Source organism: Nelumbo nucifera, chromosome 6 (assembly GCF_055504915.1).
Source record: "Nelumbo nucifera cultivar China Antique chromosome 6, China Antique-T2T, whole genome shotgun sequence".
In the NCBI taxonomy this organism is placed as follows: Eukaryota; Viridiplantae; Streptophyta; class Magnoliopsida; order Proteales; family Nelumbonaceae; genus Nelumbo; species Nelumbo nucifera.
This window is the reverse complement of record NC_142654.1, coordinates 41,117,878-41,140,013: the sequence shown is the minus strand read 5'-3', so window position 1 is coordinate 41,140,013 and position 22,136 is coordinate 41,117,878. Positions and strand designations below refer to the sequence as shown.

Here is a 22,136-nt window from a genome sequence, read left to right as displayed (position 1 = left end):
ACATGAAATTTATGTATAAAAGATTTGCCTTTATAATATAAAATATTCAAATGTACAACCGTCAATATCATATTTCCATGTTTCCCTTGCCACGGTTCTATTGTATGTGCTCATGATTCATATCATATGCAGGATAATGGGAGCACATCTAAAAGTATGCTCCCCATTATATGCTTCCGGGATGGCAGTCTTCCTGTTCCAGATGCCTCAAACACTTATTTAAAAGGTTTAGGTAATGCCTATAGTTTCTTACTACTTTATTTTCCTTTATCTTGTTTAGTTACTTAAGTGTAGGATCAGGATAAATATCATAAAGTTTGATAGCTAGATTTGAACCTATAAAGCTGGTTCTGTACACCTATATTCATGAATCACACTCTTAACACATTGTATGAATATCTTGTAAACAAACACGATAAGAGAGTTATGTGTCAATTTAAGCATTGGGTGTTCCTGCAATGTAAAATGACCCTCAGAAGGTGGGCTCTTGTTTTAAACTGAAGTTTCCTGTAATGTTACAATTAAATATTCCAGTTATCTATTTTAGCAACTTCTGCTGCTGTGTGAGCAGGATTATCAGTTTCTGCATAATCTTCTCCTCATGATCTAAGAATTTTGAGGGCTACATCTACTCATCTAGTGAGAATTTTCTCACCAATTGTTCTTGTTTTTCATGTTTAATCACGTGATGATTACAAGTAGCTTCATAAGTGCATCCATTTTTGCAGCATTAAAGCCTTTCCCTAATGGAACTGTTGGAGGTTTACAGAATTTTTCAGATGTGGAACAGTGCCATCTTTTGCAGAAAAACATGATGGTTAAATTGACAAATGAGCAGGTTTGCTAAAACTTTTTTCTCTTGTAACAAATTGCATTCCAATTCTAGCTTTAGCATGTGGGTGCCAAATCTCTTTTTTCTTTCTCACCAATAGATATTTCTTATGTTTATGGAAAGCAGCTTATGTATGAATCCAATATTTGTGTAAATTAGTGATTGCTAATACTAATCCTAAAAATCTGATAATCATCACATCCTCACTTGTCTTTGAGAGCAGACTCATAAGAGAAATGCAACATTGTTTGAGAAGTACAAACAGGTGGAGGAGGTGATATAACTCACAAAGATAAGAGTGGTGCATTTGGATTTAGTGACAACAGAATTTAAAGATGTGCCTTTTAATAATTGATTAGAGATTGGTAAATAGTGGCGGGTTTCCAAAGAAGTAAACAGGTAAAAGAGGGATGCAATGGAGTCCACCAGATTGTGGGAAAATCAAGTTTAATTTTGATGGGTGCTGTATTAGAAACCCGGGGCTATTGGGTGTAGGGGGTGTTGTCAGAAATGTTATGCTTAGTTTTTCAGGCCCAGTGGGACAAGAGAAGTCTTTGAGAGCACCATTGATGGCTCTAATACAGGGTTTAAAATTACTGCAACAACAGGGGTTAAGAGATGTAATAGTGGAGGGAGACTGTCATGTGTTATTTGCTGGATGAAAGGTCAAAAACAAATACCTTGGGAATTTAAGGCTTTGGTAAGGATGGCTATCTCACTAGGGTCCTCCCTGAATGCCTCATTCAACTGGATCCCAGTGTACTTGTTTTAACGATGGTTGCTTTGTAATCAGTTTGACTTGATTAATGAAAATCTTCTGTAATTTATCAAAAAAAAGATCACATCCTAGCCTGTCCCAACCTATGTTATCCAGATACAGAAAGGACATGCCTGGATACAGTATAGATATGAAATTTACACTAAAATTTGAAGTATCCAACATAATATGGCACCCTCGTACATGTATTTGGGTATCATAGGTTTCTAACCTGTTTAGGTGGGTTGGCAGCACACCTACCTATTCCCTCATTCTGCTTTAAAGCTGTGTTTTATGTTATAGTGGTGGTAGTAGTTGTGTATTAACAGTCATAGCATTTTTAGCTTTAGTTTATACATTGAAAACTCATTTGTATGCATCTCAACAACAGATTTCCTAATATAAATTTATCCAGGAGAATAGAGTTTGTGAAACCTATCTTACTGAAAATTAGTGTTTGGTATTACTAATACTAATATCATCTTTGCTGTTACCTTCATTGTCATTATCATCAGTCTTATCCCACTTAAGTGGGATCGGAAGCATCAGTAAAATTACTCTATTTTGGTCTATGAAAGGCCATATGGTACCATCATCATCAACAACAACAAAAACAACAATTTCATGTTGTAGGCTGAGAGATATTTTGTTGAAGATAGTCAAACCTTCCTAGATATTCATGGGAAATTATCAATATATTCCCAAGATTTTACCATGTTTAGATTATCTCTGTCTTTCTGTCTCTCTCCCCTCAGGCCTCAACTGTATCAGTGAAAAGGTGCATAAATTTCATTTCTAGATCCCTAGGAAAATCAAATTACACTTAGACAATAAAGTATATGTAGTAAAATGAGCACCTTCTCTGAGTTGTATATTATTGTACAATATAGAAATGAACATGGAGTAAGACCATGCTTCAACTTTAAGGAACTCAAGATTACTGAAGTCTGCCCAGGGGAAAATAATATCCACTGGTTTTTAAACAAAAAAAAAAAAACGGAAAAAGAAGAGAGAATAAAGAATTAAAGATATAAATCAAGTCTTGGGTGCTCAAATCTGTAGGCTTTTGGCAGTTATTTAATCCTCTGTATGGTCCCCTCCAGACATGGCAGACCTTATCTAGCTGTGTATTGACATGGGCAATGCTTTTGAAGTGTTTCTTTTCTTCACCTTTGATAGACTTGAATGGGTTTTGAGCCTTTCTACAAATAGAGTTCCTACAACCCTACTGTTGTTGATTTAAAGGCCAGAGCATCTCAAGGTGGGGGCTTCTGTCCTTGGATTGCTAAAGGAAGAGACTTGGGCTTCTTCCTTTTGTTGATGACTCCTGTGTTCTAATCTCCTTAAGAGTGTCTAGCTGAAGGTCCTTTAGCTTACATCTGCAAATAGATTAAGTTGGAAGTACTGGAATTCAACTTGGCTTATGTAGCTTGAACAAGTTTGTGCTACATCAATCCTGTTTTGTCATTCCGTTCTATCAAGGGCCATATCCATTGACCATTATTAAATTGTAAGCCCCAACATAATTTCTCACTACCTCAACCAATGTCCTTTTACGCCTGATCCTGTCTCATCTTGGTTCCAGCCCCTTGCATCAGATTGCTTCTTATTGGTGCAGCAGGCAGTCTTTTATGTATATATCCAACCCATTTCGGTTTGTTATCCCTCATTTTATCACCTAATGGACTAGTAATCTCTCTCCTATATTTTCACTAGGTAAAAATCTTACCAATCAAGGAGCAAAAACAAAAAGAAAAAATCTTATCAATCAGGATTTGTGAAACATACTAGAGAGCAATAAAAGCTAATTGAATGTTTAATCCATCTTACCTGATTAGGTTATAATGAATAAATTATTAAATACATAAGCAAACTAAGTTTTTTATGTTGTTAATTTATAATGCATTTGATGTAGGACAAAATTCACAATACTGAAATGTAGGCCTAATGTGTTCGGACAATATCAATTCAGATCTGAAACAAATCTGTAGAGTAATAAAAGAAAGAGAAAAAGGGATAGAATACCCTAGAAGTCAACACCTAGAAAGTTTATTAGGACTTAGGAGTTGGCACCTAATAGCTTGAAGGAGTCAACACCTTTAAAAAGTGTTTGGAGTCTGCAGCAAACCAAAGAAACAAACCTGTTCATAGAATGTATTTCCTTCATTGATTCCCTTATAAAAGTTCCTATCGTATTTATAGACTCATAAAGTAGAATATGCTAATTACAATAGAATATTGACTTCTAGGTTAAGAAAGAAGGAAAATATCATCTATGATTTTTTAAATCCCTAAATATTCCCTAAGATCTGGGGTCTAGTTGGCTTTTTGGAAGGCTAAATACCTTTCTTCAAGGGGCAGGGTGACCCTTCTAAAAAGTATGTGCTAGACTTTCTCACTGAAATAGGTAAAATGGGTGCAAGACCAATGGCTACACCTATTGATATGAGTTGCAAATTTCTGCCTCTGATGGAGAACTATTGGAGGATAAGTGAGTGTTTCAAAGGTTATTAGGAAAACTGCTATATCTTTGTATTACTCATCTTGACATTGCATATGCTGTTAGCTGCATTAGCCAATTCATGCATGCTCCCAAAGATACACATATGGCAGCAACAACAGAGAGGATTTTATGTTACTTGAAGAGCACTCTAGGGAAAGGTGTTATCTTTGCTAAACATGGTCATATGAAACTGGAGTCCTATATAGATGCTGATTGGGCAAGCAACATTGATGATAGGAGGTCAACTTCGGGATACTGTAGTATGGTGATAGGCAATATTGTTTCTTGGAGAAGCAAGAAACAATTTGTGGTTACTAGATCTTTAGCTGAGGCAGGGTACAAAGCTATGGCTCATGGAGTTTCTGAGTTACTTTGGCTTCGATCCCTAATGGAGGAATTAAGTGTTGAGTATGACAGACCACTGGTGCTGAATTGTGACAATCAGGATGCCATTAACGTCGCCCACAATCCTGCACAACATGATAGAACGAAGCATATTGAGCTCGACAAGCATTTCATTAGAGAAAGAGTGGCTTCTAGAGAAGTTTGTCTACCTTTCATTGCATCTGAAGAACAGTTAGTTGATATTCTTACCAAAGGAGTCTCCAAGGTGACGCTACAACATGATACAAGCAAGCTGAGTATGATTGACATCTATGCTCAGCTTGAGGGGGAGTGTAGGGAAGATGGGCCAAATGTCCCATAGCCCACAATTGTGCTTTATATTTTTTATGTCCTGTTCTGTTAATGGGCCTTTTCTTATGGGCCTGTTAGCATTAGTTTTCTCTTGTTTTAATTATTTAGCCACCCCACTAAGGGCTTACTTTTAATTTCCTGATAGTGATTAATCATTTTAATGAAAGGATTAGGGGAAGAAGATTGGTATGAATGACCTTTCTCTTCCCCCTTATCACAACCGAACTCTTCTTCTTCTTCTTGCTATTGCTATCTCCCTTGTTTCCCCTCTTCTTTTAATCAGCTTCTTATTCTTTTGGGACTGTTTTTCTTCTAAAGGAATGCAAGAATTTTCCAAGGAACGAAGTCTTCTACTTACCAAGGAGTGTATCTTAACAAGGGCAATTCATTGGTTTAAAACTTTGGATTCTTTCCAATTATTCTCCTTTGATGACCTTTGGAGGAATTGGTTAGCAATGGAAAATAGTTCTTCTAGGGAGGAAAATGAATGTTTTTGAACCTCATCACATGACAGTTGGGTAAAATTGAATTTTGATGGAAGCAATCAAGGAAGCCTTGGCCCCTCAAGCATAGGAAGAGTCTTGAGAGATAAGGACAGCAACATCTTAGCCTTATACTCTGGTCTAGTGCGAGTAGGAGGCTCAGTCGGGGCTGATATATTGGCAGCTCTACAGGGTATTGGATAGCAAATCAATTAGGCGTTGAGCATCTTCTAATCAAAGGAAATTCTAAGATTGTTGTGGGCTAGTTAACAGACCTGGGATCAGTCATTTGGTGCTACAAGGATTTCCTAAAGAAGGCAAGTTGGTTAACAAATAATAACATGTCTGTTAGATCACATTGGTGAGCAGGTCAGCAAATGCTTTGGCTCATTATCTTGCTAAACAAGGGGTATTATGGGAACATCTGTACTGGCCAACATTGTAATATCTTATTTCTAGTGCGTTGTTTGGCTTTTTACACTTTATTCTCAACGGAGGTTGCACCTTGTGCCTCCCCTTGGGGTGCTTTTAACTTTTATGATAATCATTGATAAATCGTTTTGGAATAAAATGGCTTGTAGTTTTTTTTTTTAAAGTGTTTTCCTATTTCTTCTTTTTGTTTAGATTTTTGTTTTTATTTTCATCTTTATTAGTTGGTTAGAATAATGAACAAGTCCAACTTATAAAGATTTTATGCAGATCTCTCCAGGAGTTTGGTACCTTGGTTTCTTCAATGGCATTGGACCTGTGAGAACACAATCAAAAATGGTATTTATTTGTTACCATTTAGGACATAATACTTTCTGTAGTAGTTACCTTGCATCATTCTTCCTTGTTTGAGCTTGTTGTGCTGTACCCCTTTTCCTATGATTCAAGGGCACTAATAGTACTCAATTTTTAAAACCCAGAATTTACTTTGGGTGGAGGGGTGGCAGATACTAAAGTCATGCAGATGATAGAATTTAAATACAAGAGATGTCCTCCTATAGATACTAAAGTTTATTCTAAAAGGAGGATATCCCTTTGCAACCTCCAATCAAATAAAAAAGAAAAATAACAAAAAGTTTAGAAGAAAAGTGCAAGAGCCTTACTTGGTCACCAAACTAAGCTAAAATGTTATTTCTAGAAGGCCCTAAGCCTTTGAGAAATACCCTGTTTGTGTGTGTTAGTGTTGTCTGTGTTGTGTTTGCAGGATTTCATAGTATCAGATTCTTGGTTGTCCTGTTCTGTCTGTAATAAATGTTTCAATTGGTTCTTTAGACACTTTTGCCACTTTATAATCATCCATTACTGGTTCTAGGGACCTAAAAGTTATTATTCTTACTCTGGAAACAATGCAGATTATTCGAGGCTCAGCATACTCATTCAGTGCCAATATAAGTGTAGAAGGGTGCACAACCTCGACAGTGTGTGGTCCATACTGCAACCAGACAGTTGATACACTTACATGTGCTACATTTGGTGTCCACAAGCAGCCAAGATATCTTTTAGATGAAATGCACAACCAGACAGTGGGAAGTGTTGTTGGCTGCCAAAATTCTTTTGGAGCTGTATGCCATGGAGATGGTGAGCTCAAAATTTACTCTTTGGAGGTGGCAGGGGCAGCGACACAATTGATAATTAAGGCCACAAATATCCGATCTGGTCAAACAAGTGCTGCAAATAAGACAGAGAATGCCAGTGGAATTGTTTTGATGTGTTTTGCTCGACATGGTGCAGTTCCTCTGACAACTTCCTACGATTATTCAAGTGACTTGGCTAAAATGCCTTTGGTTATTAATTCACCAAAGGTAGGTCGCTGGTATTTCAACATTCTACCCATTAATCAGTCAAAAGTACATGGAAATATGCAAGATATGAATATTACAGCTGATCTTTGTTACTCCATGGAGTGGAAAACAATTGAATGTCCATTTGGAAAGGCTGGGCCTAACTGTACATGGCAAAAATACATGCTTCAGGTTGGATTCTTGGTGTATTTATATTCTTTCTTTTTGCCAATTCAAGCTCCTATTAAAAGTTCTCTATTTTGGTTAATCTTAGTAACTGTTATATGAGGATATGTAGATGTAGTGTAACTGATGTATCTCAGAGGAAAGCTTACCTTCTACTTAAAATATCACTTGGAAACCTGTACTCCAACTCAGCTGAGTTAATGTATTACCTAACAACCCAAAATATTTATGGAAATCATAATAATAATAAATGGGTGCATAAATTTTAATGTAGCCAGAGCACATAGATCTGAGGTTTAGGAAGAAAAGATAATGCAAAGATTCTATATGGGTTCTTACCATTACAAGGGATAATTTTATGGTTTTCATTCATTGTCAATGTGCATAAATGGTATTAAACTGATAAGAACAGAGTTGAATGCAAAAAGAGTGTTGTTATCTGATGCAACCTTCCTGCCTACCCCCATACCAGCCTGAGTGAAATAACACCCCTCACCTAGGTTGAGTTTCAACTGAGAAGATAACACAAAATGTGTGAATTGAAAATTGGGGTGGGAGAGTGAAGTCGGGGTGGAAATAATGCATGCATGCAGGCAGGTAACAGAGACGGGCTGGTCCCCTCTTAGCTACATCCATTGCTATATGAGATTTGGGAACTTGATTACCATTTTACTTTTTCTTATCTTTTTTTTTTCTATTTTTCTGTGGAAGGGGGTGCCTTGTTAAGAATTTACTAGTATTGCATGTTTGATCGAGATGATGTCTCAAACCAGTTTCAACTTGTTTGCTGCAGAAACTCCAACTGACTTTTATTACAAATTTATTTTGAACCAAATGAAATAAGACGAGGAAGCTGGTTTGGACTCTTGACTTGTTTATAAAATTACTTCCATCTTCTATAAGTCTACCCGAATCCTTTCCCTGTTGAAATCATTGAGCTTTCTAGATTTTTATGAAGATGCCAAGTTCGTGTCGTGCAACTTTCTTTTTTATTTACTATATTTGATCTCTTGATTCATATTCTCTTAAAGAGAAAAAAGAACATAGGGGATAATTAATTATTTTTGCAGTCTCAGAATTCCTTCTATTAATCTGCATGGAATTTTCAAATCCTCTTATTTGGTTGACTTATGCATACTGCTCTTTATCATGAACCTGTTCTGTCCTTCAAGTTCATAAAAATACATTTTTCTGTTGTTTATATTGTAATATGCATTATTTGATTTGTTTCTTTGTTACTTGTTATAAATCAAATCTAAGCATAACTTATTTTTTCTGATATGTTTTGACTGGTTGAGATGATTTTCTGCAGACTGTCCTTAGGAAAAATCCCTCTGCTCCATTTGAGTCGTATTATTTACCAATTGATGAAAAGCTGTCCTTGGAATCAGCTAATTTCCCTCTGGAGCCCCTTCTAAGCAACTTCTCATTTAGAAACAAATTAGATGTTGCTTGGACTTACTTTCTTCTGGACATTCCTAATGGTGTAGCTGGAGGCAATATGCGCATCCAAATAAAGTCGGATACAAAAGTAGAATATGAAATATATGCCAGGTTTGGAGGGTTACCTTCCACTGATACCTGGGATTACTATTATGTGAACAGGACAACTAATAGCAATGGATCCATGTTTTTCAAATTGTATGATTCTAGTGACAAAGGAGTGGACTTTTATATCTTATATGCTAGAGAAGGAACTTGGGGTCTTGGACTGAGGCATGGTAGACCTTCCAAACTTCTGACTATAATGTCTATTTCTATTGAGAGATGTCCAAAACGATGTTCTGGTCATGGGTCATGCCAATCTGTTGTGGATGCAAGTGGTTTGACACTATACAGGTAAAATATCTGGTTGTAGTCTTATTTTTGAAGCTTCCCAAGGAAATCAGTTTTTTATCCTTCCTACCTCTTCTTTTTATAATGTCTAAATCTAAATTTGGAAGTCAGAGAATCCTTTGTTTTCTAACTTTCTTGTATTTCATCTCAGCTATTGCTCCTGTGATCGGAACCATGGAGGCTTTGATTGCAGTGTTGAAATTGTGTCACGCCAAGGTATGTCTCATCTTAAACCATATGGAGAAGGATGGCATTCTGGTGGGTCCTAATAAATCTTTCTGCTTCTTGCCCCATTTGTTATTGCAACCTAGTTTTCCTTGTTAACTTCCCTATCCTTTGTTTTGTTTTGTTTTTTAGTGTTTTTCTGGTTGCTTATTTTGTTAATACAATAATATCACTGAGATCCCTTACATGTGCAAATGACAATTGTGTAATGAACCTGGAAAAGATTTTTCAAACAGCATGTAACATCACATAGAATGTGTGTTATTGCCATGGCAAGGGGGCTATTGGTAAGAGGCTTTTCTTGCATTGAACCTTTATTAACATTCTTTTTTTCCTTTGCTAGAACTGCATGCACCAATTGTCTTAGCTCTCTTATATCTAACATAATGGAGATTTATCTTAACACTATACTTGGCAGAAAAAATGAGGCAGATACCCAATGTTTTCCTTTCATCAAACATGATGAGTTAAATTGTTTAATTAGAGGACATACTTGCTTTTATGAAAGGATTCCTAAACTGTTACAGAAACAAGTTGAAGTTGTAAATTTAGGCCCACCTAAATGTCTAAGAAAGCAGTTGATTTCATAATGAAAGACCTATCAATTGATTCTCTCATGGTTAATGGGCAGCTTAATTTGGATCTGATCCTTCCAGAAAATTTTCCTTATATATGTCATGTAATATAACATGTTTGCATATTTCTTCCATCTAGTAAATTTCCTGAAGCTCTTTATATGATGAAATAATGTAGGACATAAATGGCAGTCAATTGCACTTGTTGCATCAAATGCAGCAGCCTTATTGCCTGCATTTTGGTCCCTTCGGAAAAAGGTAAGCTTCGACTGCAAAGTTACTTGGATTTATCTGCAAGCTCTTGATGTAAATGGTGCAGATCTAATTTCAATTAAACTTGAATATTGAAGCTTTCATTATCCAAAATACATATCATGAATTTTGTGGTCTGTTTTTCTGTTTCACCCAGTGTTTCAAGTTCAATTTTTTTTGTCAATGGAATAATGTTAGAGCCCAACTTCTTTGGTAATTTATGATATGATTATTTATAGGCTATTCATTTTCAAAAAAAAAATAAAATAAAATTATAGGCTATTCACTTGTAGGAGACTGTCTATCCCCCTAATTCCCTTGGAGTGTTTTCTTCTTTGGAGGACCATAAGTTGTTGAGAATGTCTATTGTGATCAGGTCAAATTCTGTTCAAATAATAGCATAGAATTCAGATTGAGAATAGAGTACATTAAGATTTATGCTGAATCAATCTGATAAAAATCCAAGTTTGAGATTATATTTTCATTATACAATATACTTTACCCTTATTGTAACAAATTATTGCCTAAAAACTAGATAGCATAATATAATGTATCTCACATAAGAGGGTCAGAATAGCAAAAGGGAAAAGCAAACCCTAAAAGAGCTAAAACCCTAAGTGAAACTTTTGTACTCTCACAATTAGTTAAAACACAAATCTTATAAGTAATGGAATTGACAAACCTCTGTTTATAGCCCTATGTCAAAGGACCAGTAGCCCCTTCTTTTTTTTATTGCAGTGCCTTGAAGAGTGATTGCTCAGATATTTATGATTTATGGTTTCGTCATATTTCCAGAACCTAAAACCTTGGTACCCATTTATACTTGGTTTCATTCCAATGATTTTAAGTTTGTCTCATTTGTTCTTTTCACTTGTTTTTATCACTGATCTTCCTATTCTTAATCTATGTGGTGATGAACTTCTTTTATTGCTCTGTGCAGGCTTTTGCGGAGTGGGTGCTCTTCACATCAAGTGGAATTTCAAGTGGGTTGTATCATGCATGTGATGTAGGCACCTGGTGTGCTCTCTCTTTTCATGTTTTGCAGGTACATGAATTCTTTCTTTTAGGTTCTTTTTGTCATATCAAAGTACTGGTGCTTGAGAAGTTATAAAGGGTTTGGCTTTTCCTTTACTAAGGGTTACTGACAGTGTTCCCTAGAGATGTGACATGGGTGGCAAGTAGCAATGTATCCAGAGTTCTCTAAAACATTCATCATCATCATCATCATCTAGGCCTTGTCCCAACTATGTGAGGTTGGCTACATGAGTCCTATTCCCGAAGTGGATCTCCTATCATCAATACATCCTGCCCAATCAGCATCAGTGTATGCTTCCAGCTTCATGTGTCTATGTTTGGCAAATAGAATGCCTTTCCCTGGAGTACCTTTCAAGTAACACAAAACTCTTTTTGCAGCAAGTAAATGTGTATCTCTGGGAGAATGCATAAACTGATTAATAACATTCACTGCATAGGAAATATCCGGTCGAGTCATGCAGAGATATAACAATTTCCCAAGCAGTCTCTGAAACACTCCCTATCAGATAGAAGTTCACCATCTGTAGCAGAAAGCTTATGATTGGGATCAATAGGAGTGGAGGCTGGTTTAGCACCAAGTTTACCAATCTCTGCAAGGAGGTCAAGGACATACTTGCATTGAGAAATGAACATACCATCCTTAGATCTAGCAACTTCAATGCCCAAAAAATACCTGAGATCTCATAAATCCTTGATCTCAAATTTAGAGTTAAGAAACTTTTTGAGTTTACTGACCTCCTGGGTGTCATTACTTGTGACCACAATATCATCAACATAAACTATTAGAAAGGTCACCAGAGAGCCACTTCTTTTCAAGAACAAGGTATGGTCAATTGAGCTTATGTGTAACCAAATGGGACAAGAGCAACCTTGAATCTCTCAAACCAGGCCCGAGGAGACTGTTTGAGACCATAAATGGATTTCTGCAGTTTATACACCTTCCTTTGCATTTTCTTTCCATACACTCCCGGAGGCAAAGACATATAGACCTCTTCATGTAGATCCCCATTCAAGAAGACATTTTTAACATCAAACTGGTGGAGAGGCCATTCAAAAGTAGTAGCTAGGGACAACAAAACCCGGACTGAGGTCATCTTAGCCACAAGAGCAAAGATCTCAAGATAGTCAATACCATACATCTTAGTGTAGCCTTTAGCAGCCAGCCTGGCCTTAAACCTCTCAATAGAGCCATCAAAATGATATTTAATGGCAAATATCCATTTACAACCCACTGGTTCCTTCCCTTCTGGCAAATGCACAATATCCTAGGTATGGTTCTTATACAAAGCATCCAGTTCATCCATCATAGCATTCCTCTATTCAAGTTTAGATAGGGCTTTTGGTACAGACCTGGGTATAACATGGGAAGAAACAGAAGCAAGAAAAGAGTAGTAGGTAGGGGATAGAAGGCTATAGGACAGGTGTTTAGATATATACAGTGGGTTGTACACTTTCGCTTGCTCTTGCGAAGAGCAATAGGAAGATCAAGGTCTAGGAAAGAAGTAGATGAGTCAGAGTAAGGCTGACCTGTTACCTCAGTAATGGTGGAAGAAGCAGGGGGCTCTTCTGTAGAAGTGGAAACAACTTGCCCATGTCTGAATCTGTGTATTTGGTGCCACCTTTGGAGAACAGGATGAGTAGGAATTACAGGAGGATGAGGTGGAGGAAGAGCAGGAATATTGGAGGTAGGCCAAGTGGGAGAAGTGGACACCTCATCAGATGACTCAAAAGGAATGAGAAGAGGAACTGCTAGAGACATAGCAAAGGGTTCCTCAGATTGTTCCCCCTCAGGAGGAATACTAAAGAAAGAAGTAGACTCAGTAAATGTGACATCCCGAGATACAAAGCAGGTGCCACTAACCGGATTAAAACAGTAATATCCCTTCTGCATGAAGGCATATCTCAGAAAAACACAGCTACGAGCCTTAAGTTCAAATTTGTGCCTTTGATGGCTATGAACATGTATATAGTAGGTGCACTCAAAAACACGGAGAGGAAGAGAAGAGATCATCATCTGGAAAAAGAAGGCTAAAGGGGGTTTTGAAGCCAAGAACCCGGGAAGTTATACAGTTAATAAAAAAAGTAGCAATAAGGACAACATCTCCCCAAAATTTTATAGGAACGTGGGATGCAAAAATTAGGGGTCTGGCAACCTCAAACCACATGTCAGTTCTTTCTCTGCCACTCCATTTTGTTGTGGAGTGTAGGAACAAGAACTTTGATGAATAACTCTAAAAGCTTCAAGATAGGATGAGAGGGTTTTCTCAAAATACTCCTTAGCATTATCATAATAGAATATTTTGATCTGGGTGTTAAATTGGATAAGAATAAGTTCATGAAATTTTTGCACAATAGTTGGTATTTCGTCCTGGGATTTCATGAGATAAATCCAAGTGTAACGAGAATAATCATCAATAAAAAGCATAAAGTACTTGTAACCCCCCATAGCAGGCAAATGATATGGCCCCCACGCATCAGAGTGAAAAATATGAAAAAGAGAAATGGATCTTTTATTGCTTACTGAATAAGATTGTCTACAATGCTTTGCTAGCTCACACGATTCACAATGAAGATTTGATAAAGACACTCACTCAAACATATTTGAGAACAAATGACTCCAAGCAGAAAAAGACAAATGACTAAACCAAAAATGACATAACATGACTTTGTCAACAGACTTTGATAGAACTGACTCCAACGCAAATCCATGAGGTGGTCCAAGAATCCTATCAGGTGTGTCCAACAAGTATATTTCATTCACCCCATGGCCACTCCCATCAGCAAGAGATATTTTCTCCTTACCAGAGAGAAGGTGGTATGAACAAAAAAGATTAGACAAGTTGGTCATATGGTCTGATGCACCGGAATCAATGATCCAAGGGATTTTATGATTATTGAAATTGAAGCATGGTTTGCAAAAGCACGAATACTTGAGTGAGCAAATATCATGATGATGATGTGTTGCCTGAAGAGTGAGATGTAGAGATAGCGGCTTCCAAGTGATTTAACAACCTTCCATACTTCTCAAAATCTACATTCATTGCTGCCAACTGTTCCATGGTTGACTTTTCTTCTTACTCCCTCCTTTGGGTACTGTTACAACATTAACTATCTTAGGCTTTCCTGTCTGACTGGTCTTCTTAAAACTATTGTTATTCTTAAACCTGTTAGGTAAAAGATCAGGGTGAAGCTTCCAGCAAGTGTCCTTAGTATGCATCGGTTTCTTGCAATATTCACAAACTGTTCTTTCTTCTCAGTTGGACCCTTTTGGCTTTATTCCAACATGTGCAAAGTGTTTTGTAGGTGGACTTTGTAACTGAACCTGCTGACTATTCTCTTCATTGCTTACCATAGCATATTCTTGGGCAAGAGTTAACTCATCCTTGGCCAAAATATTCTGCCTAATGATGTCAAACTCAGGGTTGAGTCTTGTAAGAAACTCAAAGACCCTGTTTCGTTCCACCAACTTCCTAAAAGTTTTTGCATCCTTCGTACTTTCCCATACAATTGTCTCCATGACATCAATTTCGTGCCATAGGGATTTCAGCATAGAATAATAGATTGCCACACTTTTCTCCCCCTGTCTTAGGTTCTTCACATCACTTTTTAGCTTGTAGGCTCTTGCTACATTCAACTTCTGTGAATAGGGTTTAGTAACACTATCCCAAGTTTCCTTGGCCGAAGACATCCAGAGGTAATGTTGACTTATATGGGGCTGTATAGAGTTGACCAACCATTCTTTGACTGTATAGTTCTCCTGCATCCATTTATCAAATTCAAGGTCTGTCTCTTCGGGTTTCACCTTATTGCCTGTGAGATACCCTAGTTTTCCTTTACTACAGACATAAATACTTATAGATTGTGCCCAAGAAAGATAATTGGTTCCATCTAACTTAATTGTGGTCACACCAGTTAAAACGGAACCTACCGAGCCAAGCCCCGAAATTGACACCTGCTTGAACTCACTTCCGTATTGCTCCATTAATCAAACGAAAATTAAAAAACCAGAAATATGGTCTTTATAAACTTACTTGAAGTCAAAACAATACCCAGATGCTTAAAAACTAGGCATGAAATTTTTGCACAATAGTTGGTACTTCATCCTGGGATTTCATGAGATAAATCCGAGTGTAACGAGAATAATCATCAATAAAAAGGATAAAGTATTTGTAACCCCCCATAGCAGGTGTAGAGAAGATGGGCCGAATGGCCCATAGACTGTTTATCCTTATTTTTTATGTTCTTTACTGTAATGGGCCTTATTCTGGGCCTATTTTTTCTATGTTATGTTCTTTTAATTTCTTGCCCAACTAAGGGCCTCTTTGTAAATTATTAAAGTTTAACTTAATAAAATAGTGTTAGGGGGTAAGAGGAGAGATTAAGGTTCAAAACTCTCTTCCTCTGAACCCTTATTGCCGCCATCTTCTTCTTCATCCTCTCTTCCTTAGAAGAAGGATTTTTGCTGTTTTCTTTTGATTTCCGCATCCGTTCTAAACAGTCCTCTATTCTCAAGGACTGTTTTTCTTCTTGGTATCAGAGCAGGCCTAAACTTGGCTTGGGCTCTCATGTAGGTGTTGTCCAGCCGACTACATGAGAGTTGTTCTAGGGCTGGAAACTTCAGTTTGAGTCGCTTGTTTCTTGGAGGTCATTAGAGATTGAAGAAGGTGCCCAAGATTCAAATCTCTTGGAGAGCTGTCTGGTGACTAGGAAGAATCGGAGAAAACATGTTGGTTCCTGATTTAGAGCTTAAACCAGAGATTGAGAGTGGTGCCCAATAATTTTTGGGTTGTTTTCTTTATATTTTTCTAGACTGTTAAAGTATCCAAAATTTCTCTGAAATCAGTACTGCTATTCGGCTGTTCTTTTAGACTGCTTTAGCCCAGAAATTTTTGGGTTGTTTTCATATTGTTTGGACTTTCAAGTGGCTGAAATATCTCTGGAATCAGTACTGTTGGTTGGCCTTTTCTTTTGGACTGTTTAGGGTACCTGTACAGACTATTTTTTGGGCTGTATTAATCTTTCGACAATGTGATCTCCTCTACTGCCCACCTTGTGTTTGTGAAAAAGTCTCTGAAGTTTTTTTGCTTCCTTTGGATGCTGATTGGACAGTACCTAAACAGAAATTCAAGTGTCTATCAATTTCATGAGATAAATCCAAGTGTAACGAGAATAATCATCAATAAAAAGGATAAAGTATTTGTAACCCCCCATAGCAAGCAAATGATATGGCCCCCACACATTAGAGTGAACAATATGAAAATGAGAAATGAATCTTTTATTGTTTACTGAATAAGATTGTCTACAATGCTTTGCCAGTTCACACGATTCACAATGAAGATTTGATAAAGATACTCCCTTAAAACATATTTGGGAACAAGTGGCTCCAAGCAGAAAAAAACAAATGACCAAACCGAAAATGACATAACATGACTTTGTCAACAAACTTTGACAGAACTGACTCCAAGGCAACTCCATGAGGTGGTCCAAGAATCCTATTAGGTGTGTCTAGCAAGTATATTCCATTCGCTTCATAGCCACTCCCACATCCTCTGAGATTGTTGGTCCTGAAAAACACAATGAGTGGGAAAGAAGGTTATACTATAGTTCATGGATTTAGTTAAGCTGCTAACAGATAAAAGATTTGTATTAAGTTTGGGGACATGAAGAACAAAGGATAAATAAGGGTGTCAGAGGTCTTGATATCTCCCTTGCTAGAAATGGGAGCAACAAACCCATCAACGAGATATTTTCTCCTTACCAGAGAGAAGGTGGTATGAACAAAAAAGATTATACAAGTTGGTCATATGGTCTGATGCACCAGAATCAATGATCCAAGGGATTTTATGATTACCTGAAACTGAAGCATGGTTTGCAGAAGCACGAATACCTGAGTAAGCAAATATGGATGATGATGATGTGTTGCCTGAAGAGTGAGAAGTAGAGACAATGTCTTCCAAGTGATTTAACAACCTTCCATACTTATCAAAATCTACCTTCATTGTTGCCAACTGTTCCATGGTTGACTTTTCTTCTTACTTCCTCCTTTGGGTATTGTTGCAACATTAACTATCTTAGGCTTTCCTGTCTGACTGGTCTTCTTAAAACTATTGTTATTTTTAAACCTGTCAGGTAGAAGATCAAGATGAAGCTTCCAGCAAGTGTCCTTAGTATGCATCGGTTTCTTGCAATATTCACAAACCATCTCTTTCTTCTCAATTAGACCCTTTGGCTTTATTCCAACATGTGCAAAGTGTTTTGTAGGTGGACTCTGTAACTGAACCTGGTGACTACTCTCTTCACTGCTTACCATAGGCCGAGTCTTGGAGATTGTTGGCAGTGTGCAGCTAGCATTGGAGGATGTCCAACAATCAGGAAGAGTCAAACAAAAGGAAGGACTTTCAAGATTAGGGTTCAGACTTGATTTTGAAGGTGGCGGCCAAAGTTTCACGGAAGTAAGTTGAGTTTTTGAGATTGATCTATTAAAAGAACATTTTTTCTGGTTATTTTAAGAGGTGCGGCTGAGAGATCTCTCTTCTTGGACTGTTCTTTGTGATTGATCTATTAAAAGAACATTTTTCTGGTTATTTTAAAAGGTGCGGCTGAGAGATCTCACTTCTTGGACTAGTTCTTTGTTTGTTTCTTGACCTACGACTGGTTCTAGGTTTAAGACCCTAAATTCTTGACTGTCGCCAATTCTAGGGCTGCAATTAGTTCAGTTTCAGCCTTGTAGACTAAGGTGTTTAGTTCTTTGGAAGATCATCAGAGTTGTTCTAATTTTCTAGGTGGATTGCCGACCTAGAAGAGTAGAGTAGGTTCGGCTGTTAGCAAATTCTGGGTGTAATTACCCAGTCTCAGTGATAAAAGAGGTATTTTTTGACCTTTACCTTGACAAAGAATGGAGTTTAAGAGCCAAGGGGAAAGTTTTTTGGGGCTAGTGGTGCTGGTAGCATACCTGAGAACAGTTTTCAGATTACCACTACCAAGTTTGATGGATCAAACTACTTGGAGTGGGCCTAATCAGCCATTATGTCTATTGGGGATAGAGGAAATCTAAGTTATTTGCTAGGGGATGTGAAGGAACCAGCCAAGGAGGACCAAATATATGCCAAATGGGTTCAGGAGAACTATTTGGTTATGACATGGTTGTGCAACTCCATGCAGCCACATATCAGCCAGAACTATTTATGGGCAAAAACTACTATGGAAATTTGGGATATCATGAAAGAGACCTACTCCCAATCCCTTAATGTTGCTAGGGCTTATGAGCTGAAATGTGAAGTAAATAACCTTAAACAAGGAGAGAAACTAGCCTCGGTTAATTTTTCAACCTTGAAATCCTTGTGGCATAAAATTGATCATTTAGAAACAATTGAGTGGGAAAGTCTGAAGGATGCACAGACTTATAGAAAGCAGGTTGAAACTAATAGGGTGTTTGAGTTCTTAGCTGGTCTGAATTCTAAGTATGGCATTTTTAGACATGAACTTCTAACAAAAGATAGTGTGACCTTATCACAAGTCTACTCTCTAGTGCATAGTGAAGAGAGTAGAAGGAAGGTTATGTTGCAGCATTAGCCCCTTGAATCAGGCTTGGCAGCAACTAAACCCAAGTTTAGGGGTGATAAGGAGAGAGATATGAAGAAGGAAGACAAGGAGGACCTAATATGTCAACATTGCAAGAAACCTAAGCATACCAAAGAAACCTGTTGGAAGTTACATACTCATCTAGTTCCAGCAAAACTCAAAAATAAAAAGGGGAATGCTAATATAGCTGTTACTATTGATTGTGCAACCTCATCAGGCACAAAAGCAGCACCACTAGACACTCTAGTTGTTGTCCGAGCTGCTTTGACCCAGTTGGAAAATGAAATTGGTAATTCAGCATCATCATCTCAACCGCCAGTCACAACATCAGCTCCTCCCACCTCAACTTTTTGCTCATTCAGGTATACGGGCCTCAACTTATCATGCTTCAGCTCTAGGTAACATTGAACATTGTTGGGTGATAGACTCAGGTGCATCTGATCATATGACTGGCTTACCCTCACTGTTTACTACCTATCACTTATCCTCTGGCAGAGACAAGGTGTCTATTGCTGATGGTTCACTTGTTCCCATCTCTGGCAAGGGAGACATCATTTGTCTAGTGCCATTTCCTTGTCTTCTATTTTGCATGTTCCTAAACTTAATACTAATTTGCTTTCAGTTAGTAGCATTACTAAAACCATAATTGCTCAGTAACTTTTTTCCTGATCGATGTGTTTTTTAGGATTTTGAGACAAGGAAGGTGATTGGGACTAGCCGTGAGACAAATGGGATCTATTTGCTTGGAGGAATTTCGCATTGGGAAGATAGTGAAGTTAGGGGGTCTTTTGTTTCTTAGTCTGTTAGTCAATTTATGCTTTGGCATAACCGTTTGGGTCATTTATCTTTTAGGTCTGAAAAGCTTGTTTCTTAGTTTATTTGAGTCTATCCATATGTCCAGTTTAAAATGTGAAAGTTGTGAGCTTGCAAAGCATTGTAGAACAACTTATTCATTAAGTAATAAAAGAAGTAGTATTTCTTGTTGGGGGGAGGGGGTACAAATATTTCTTGTTGTTTGTTGATGACTACACTCGTTTTTCTTGGGTCTACTTGATGCGTTCTCGAGATGAGGTTCCTACCTTGACCCGGATCTTCCATCAGATGATTTTAACCCAGTTTGGGGTAAAAATCAAAATTTTCAGATTCAATAATGCGAAAGAGTACTTTAAAACATCACTAGCCTCATATTTCCTTGACCATGGGATTATCCATCAAAGTACCTGCCCTCATACCCCCCATCAGAACGGGGTGGCTGAGAGAAAGAATAGGCACATAGTGGAGGTGGCTAGAAGTATCATATTTAACTCCAATGTGCCTATACGTTTTTGGGGAGATGTTATTCTCACGACTGTATATCTCATCAACCAAATCCCTTCACGGGTTCTTGACATGAAACCTCTATTCACCCTTTTGTATCCTAATAAAAAGTTGTTCTCTATCCCTCTTAAAACCTTTGGTTGTACTTGCTTTGTTCAGACTCTTGGCCCTCACCGTTCCAAATTTGATTTTAAAAGCTTCAAGATGTATTTTCCTTGGTTATGCACAAACTCAAAAGGGATATTGTTGCTATGAACCTACTTCGGGGAAGAGATTTGTCTCTATGGATGTCATTTTCTTTGAGAATTTACCTTATTATCCTAGGGTTTCTTCTCAGGAGGAGAGTTTTGGGGTTAACACATCAGAAGTTCCTTTACTTGTTCCATTGAGTAAAGAGGGATGTAATGGAAAAGGTTGTCAGATATGTTGGGATTTGAGAGTTTATCACAGACAGTGGAGGCAGGTTGATTTTGGTCATCAGCAATCCAAGTCAGCCCCAATTCCTTCTACGGATCCAAATCTAGGTACCACAGCTCCTTCATCTCCTATTACAAATGAGACTTCTACTGTTGAGCCTTCACCATCTTTTGTTGAGCCTTCACCTCCATTGGATGACCTTGACCTTCCCATTGCAGTCCGTAAAGGCAAACGTCATTGTACCTCATCCACATCCCACTGTATCTCACAGTTCTTGTCTTATGATCATTTGTCTCCCTCTTATAAGTCCTTCCTTGCATCCATTGTTGATATTCCCATTCCTAGAATAGTATAGGAAGCCCTGTTAGTTTCTGAGTGGAAGGATGAAATGAAGATAGAAATGGATGCCCTTCTGAGAAACAATACCTGGGAGCTAGTTGATCAACCTAAAGGGAAGAAACCGGTTGGATGTAGATGGGTGTTTACTGTGAAACATAATGCTGATGGTTCCATTGAAAGGTATAAGGCTTGGTTAGTTGCAAAGGGATTTACTCAAGCTTATGGTATAGATTACTGAGACTTTTGCACCAGTAGCAAAGATGACCATTATCAGAGTTTTATTATCTCTTGCAGCCAGTTACTCTTGGCCCTTGTTCTATATGGATATTAAAAATTCATTACTCAATGGAGACTTGCAAGAAGAAGTGCACATGCAGTTGCCTCCTAGTTTTTATAGTACAGAGATAGGAATGAAGGTTTTCCGGCTGAATAAAGCCTTGTATGAACTAAAACAGTCCCCCAGAGCTTGGTTTGATAGATTCAAACAAGCCCTTGAAAAGTTTGGCTATGTGCAGGCTCAGTCAGATCACACCTTGTTTATTAAGAAGGTGGATTCTTCCTTAACTCTACTTGTTGTATATGTGGATGATATTGTAGTGACGGGAAGTGATAACAGTGAGATTGAGTCTCTTAAGCAACTTCTTCGTCAAGAGTTTGAGGTAAAAGACTTGGGAGAGCTGTGATATTTCTTGGGTATTGAGGTAGCTCAGTCCAAACATGGGATCTTTATTTCTCAAAGGAAGTATGTCCTTGATTTGTTTGAGGAAACAGGAAAGTTGGGTGTTAAGCCAACACCTATTGAGCAGAATCACAGGATCAGTGTAGAAGGTGGAGAGCCTCTTGAAGATAAAGCTACGTTGCAACGGTTAGTTGGGAAACTTCTCTATCTTTGTCTCACACGACCAGACATCAGTTATGCAGTCAGTGTTGTTAGTCAATATATGCACCCTCCTAGAACCACTCATCTACTTGTTGTTGAGAGGATATTGGCATATTTGAAGAGGTGTCCAAGCAGAGGTGTACTATTTAAGGATAATAATCACATGAAGATAGAAGTTTATACAGATGCTGATTGGGCCGGGTGTGTTGATGATAGAAGGACCTTTGGATATTGTGCTTTTGTAGGAGGTAATCTTGTTTCCTGGAGGAGTAAGAAACAAAATGTTGTTTCTCGTTCCAGTGCTGAAGCTGAATATCGGTCCATGGCAAATGGTGTGACTAAAATACTATGGTTGAAATCACTGTTTGAAGAATTGGGTATTGCCTATGAAAAACCCCTAATGCTGTACTATGATAATCGGGCTGCTATTAATATAGCCCATAATCCGGTACAA

At 37.8% G+C, this 22,136-nt stretch overlaps 1 protein-coding gene across 6 annotated transcripts in view; it reads left to right on the top strand.

Moving 5' to 3' along the window:
- The window catches only part of LOC104610650 (uncharacterized), a 37,987-nt gene that overhangs the window by 3,298 nt on the left and 12,553 nt on the right, over positions 1–22,136 (top strand). For 3 of the 6 annotated variants that reach the window (XR_016077520.1, XM_010277383.3, XM_010277381.3), the window contains exons 3-10: positions 133–232; positions 729–838; positions 5,970–6,038; positions 6,611–7,231; positions 8,538–9,064; positions 9,213–9,277; positions 10,040–10,119; positions 11,054–11,158. Coding sequence is in view for 5 of the 6 variants with exons in the window: in XM_010277383.3 (XP_010275685.1) it covers positions 133–232; positions 729–838; positions 5,970–6,038; positions 6,611–7,231; positions 8,538–9,064; positions 9,213–9,277; positions 10,040–10,119; positions 11,054–11,158 (1,677 nt within the window). In the remaining variant the exon portion in view is untranslated. Of the gene's footprint in view, positions 1–132; positions 233–571; positions 640–728; positions 839–5,969; positions 6,039–6,610; positions 7,232–8,537; positions 9,065–9,212; positions 9,278–10,039; positions 10,120–11,053; positions 11,159–22,136 lie in introns of those variants that run through there. The other 3 variants (XM_088890099.1, XM_010277382.3, XM_088890100.1) reach the window with 3 other exon arrangements.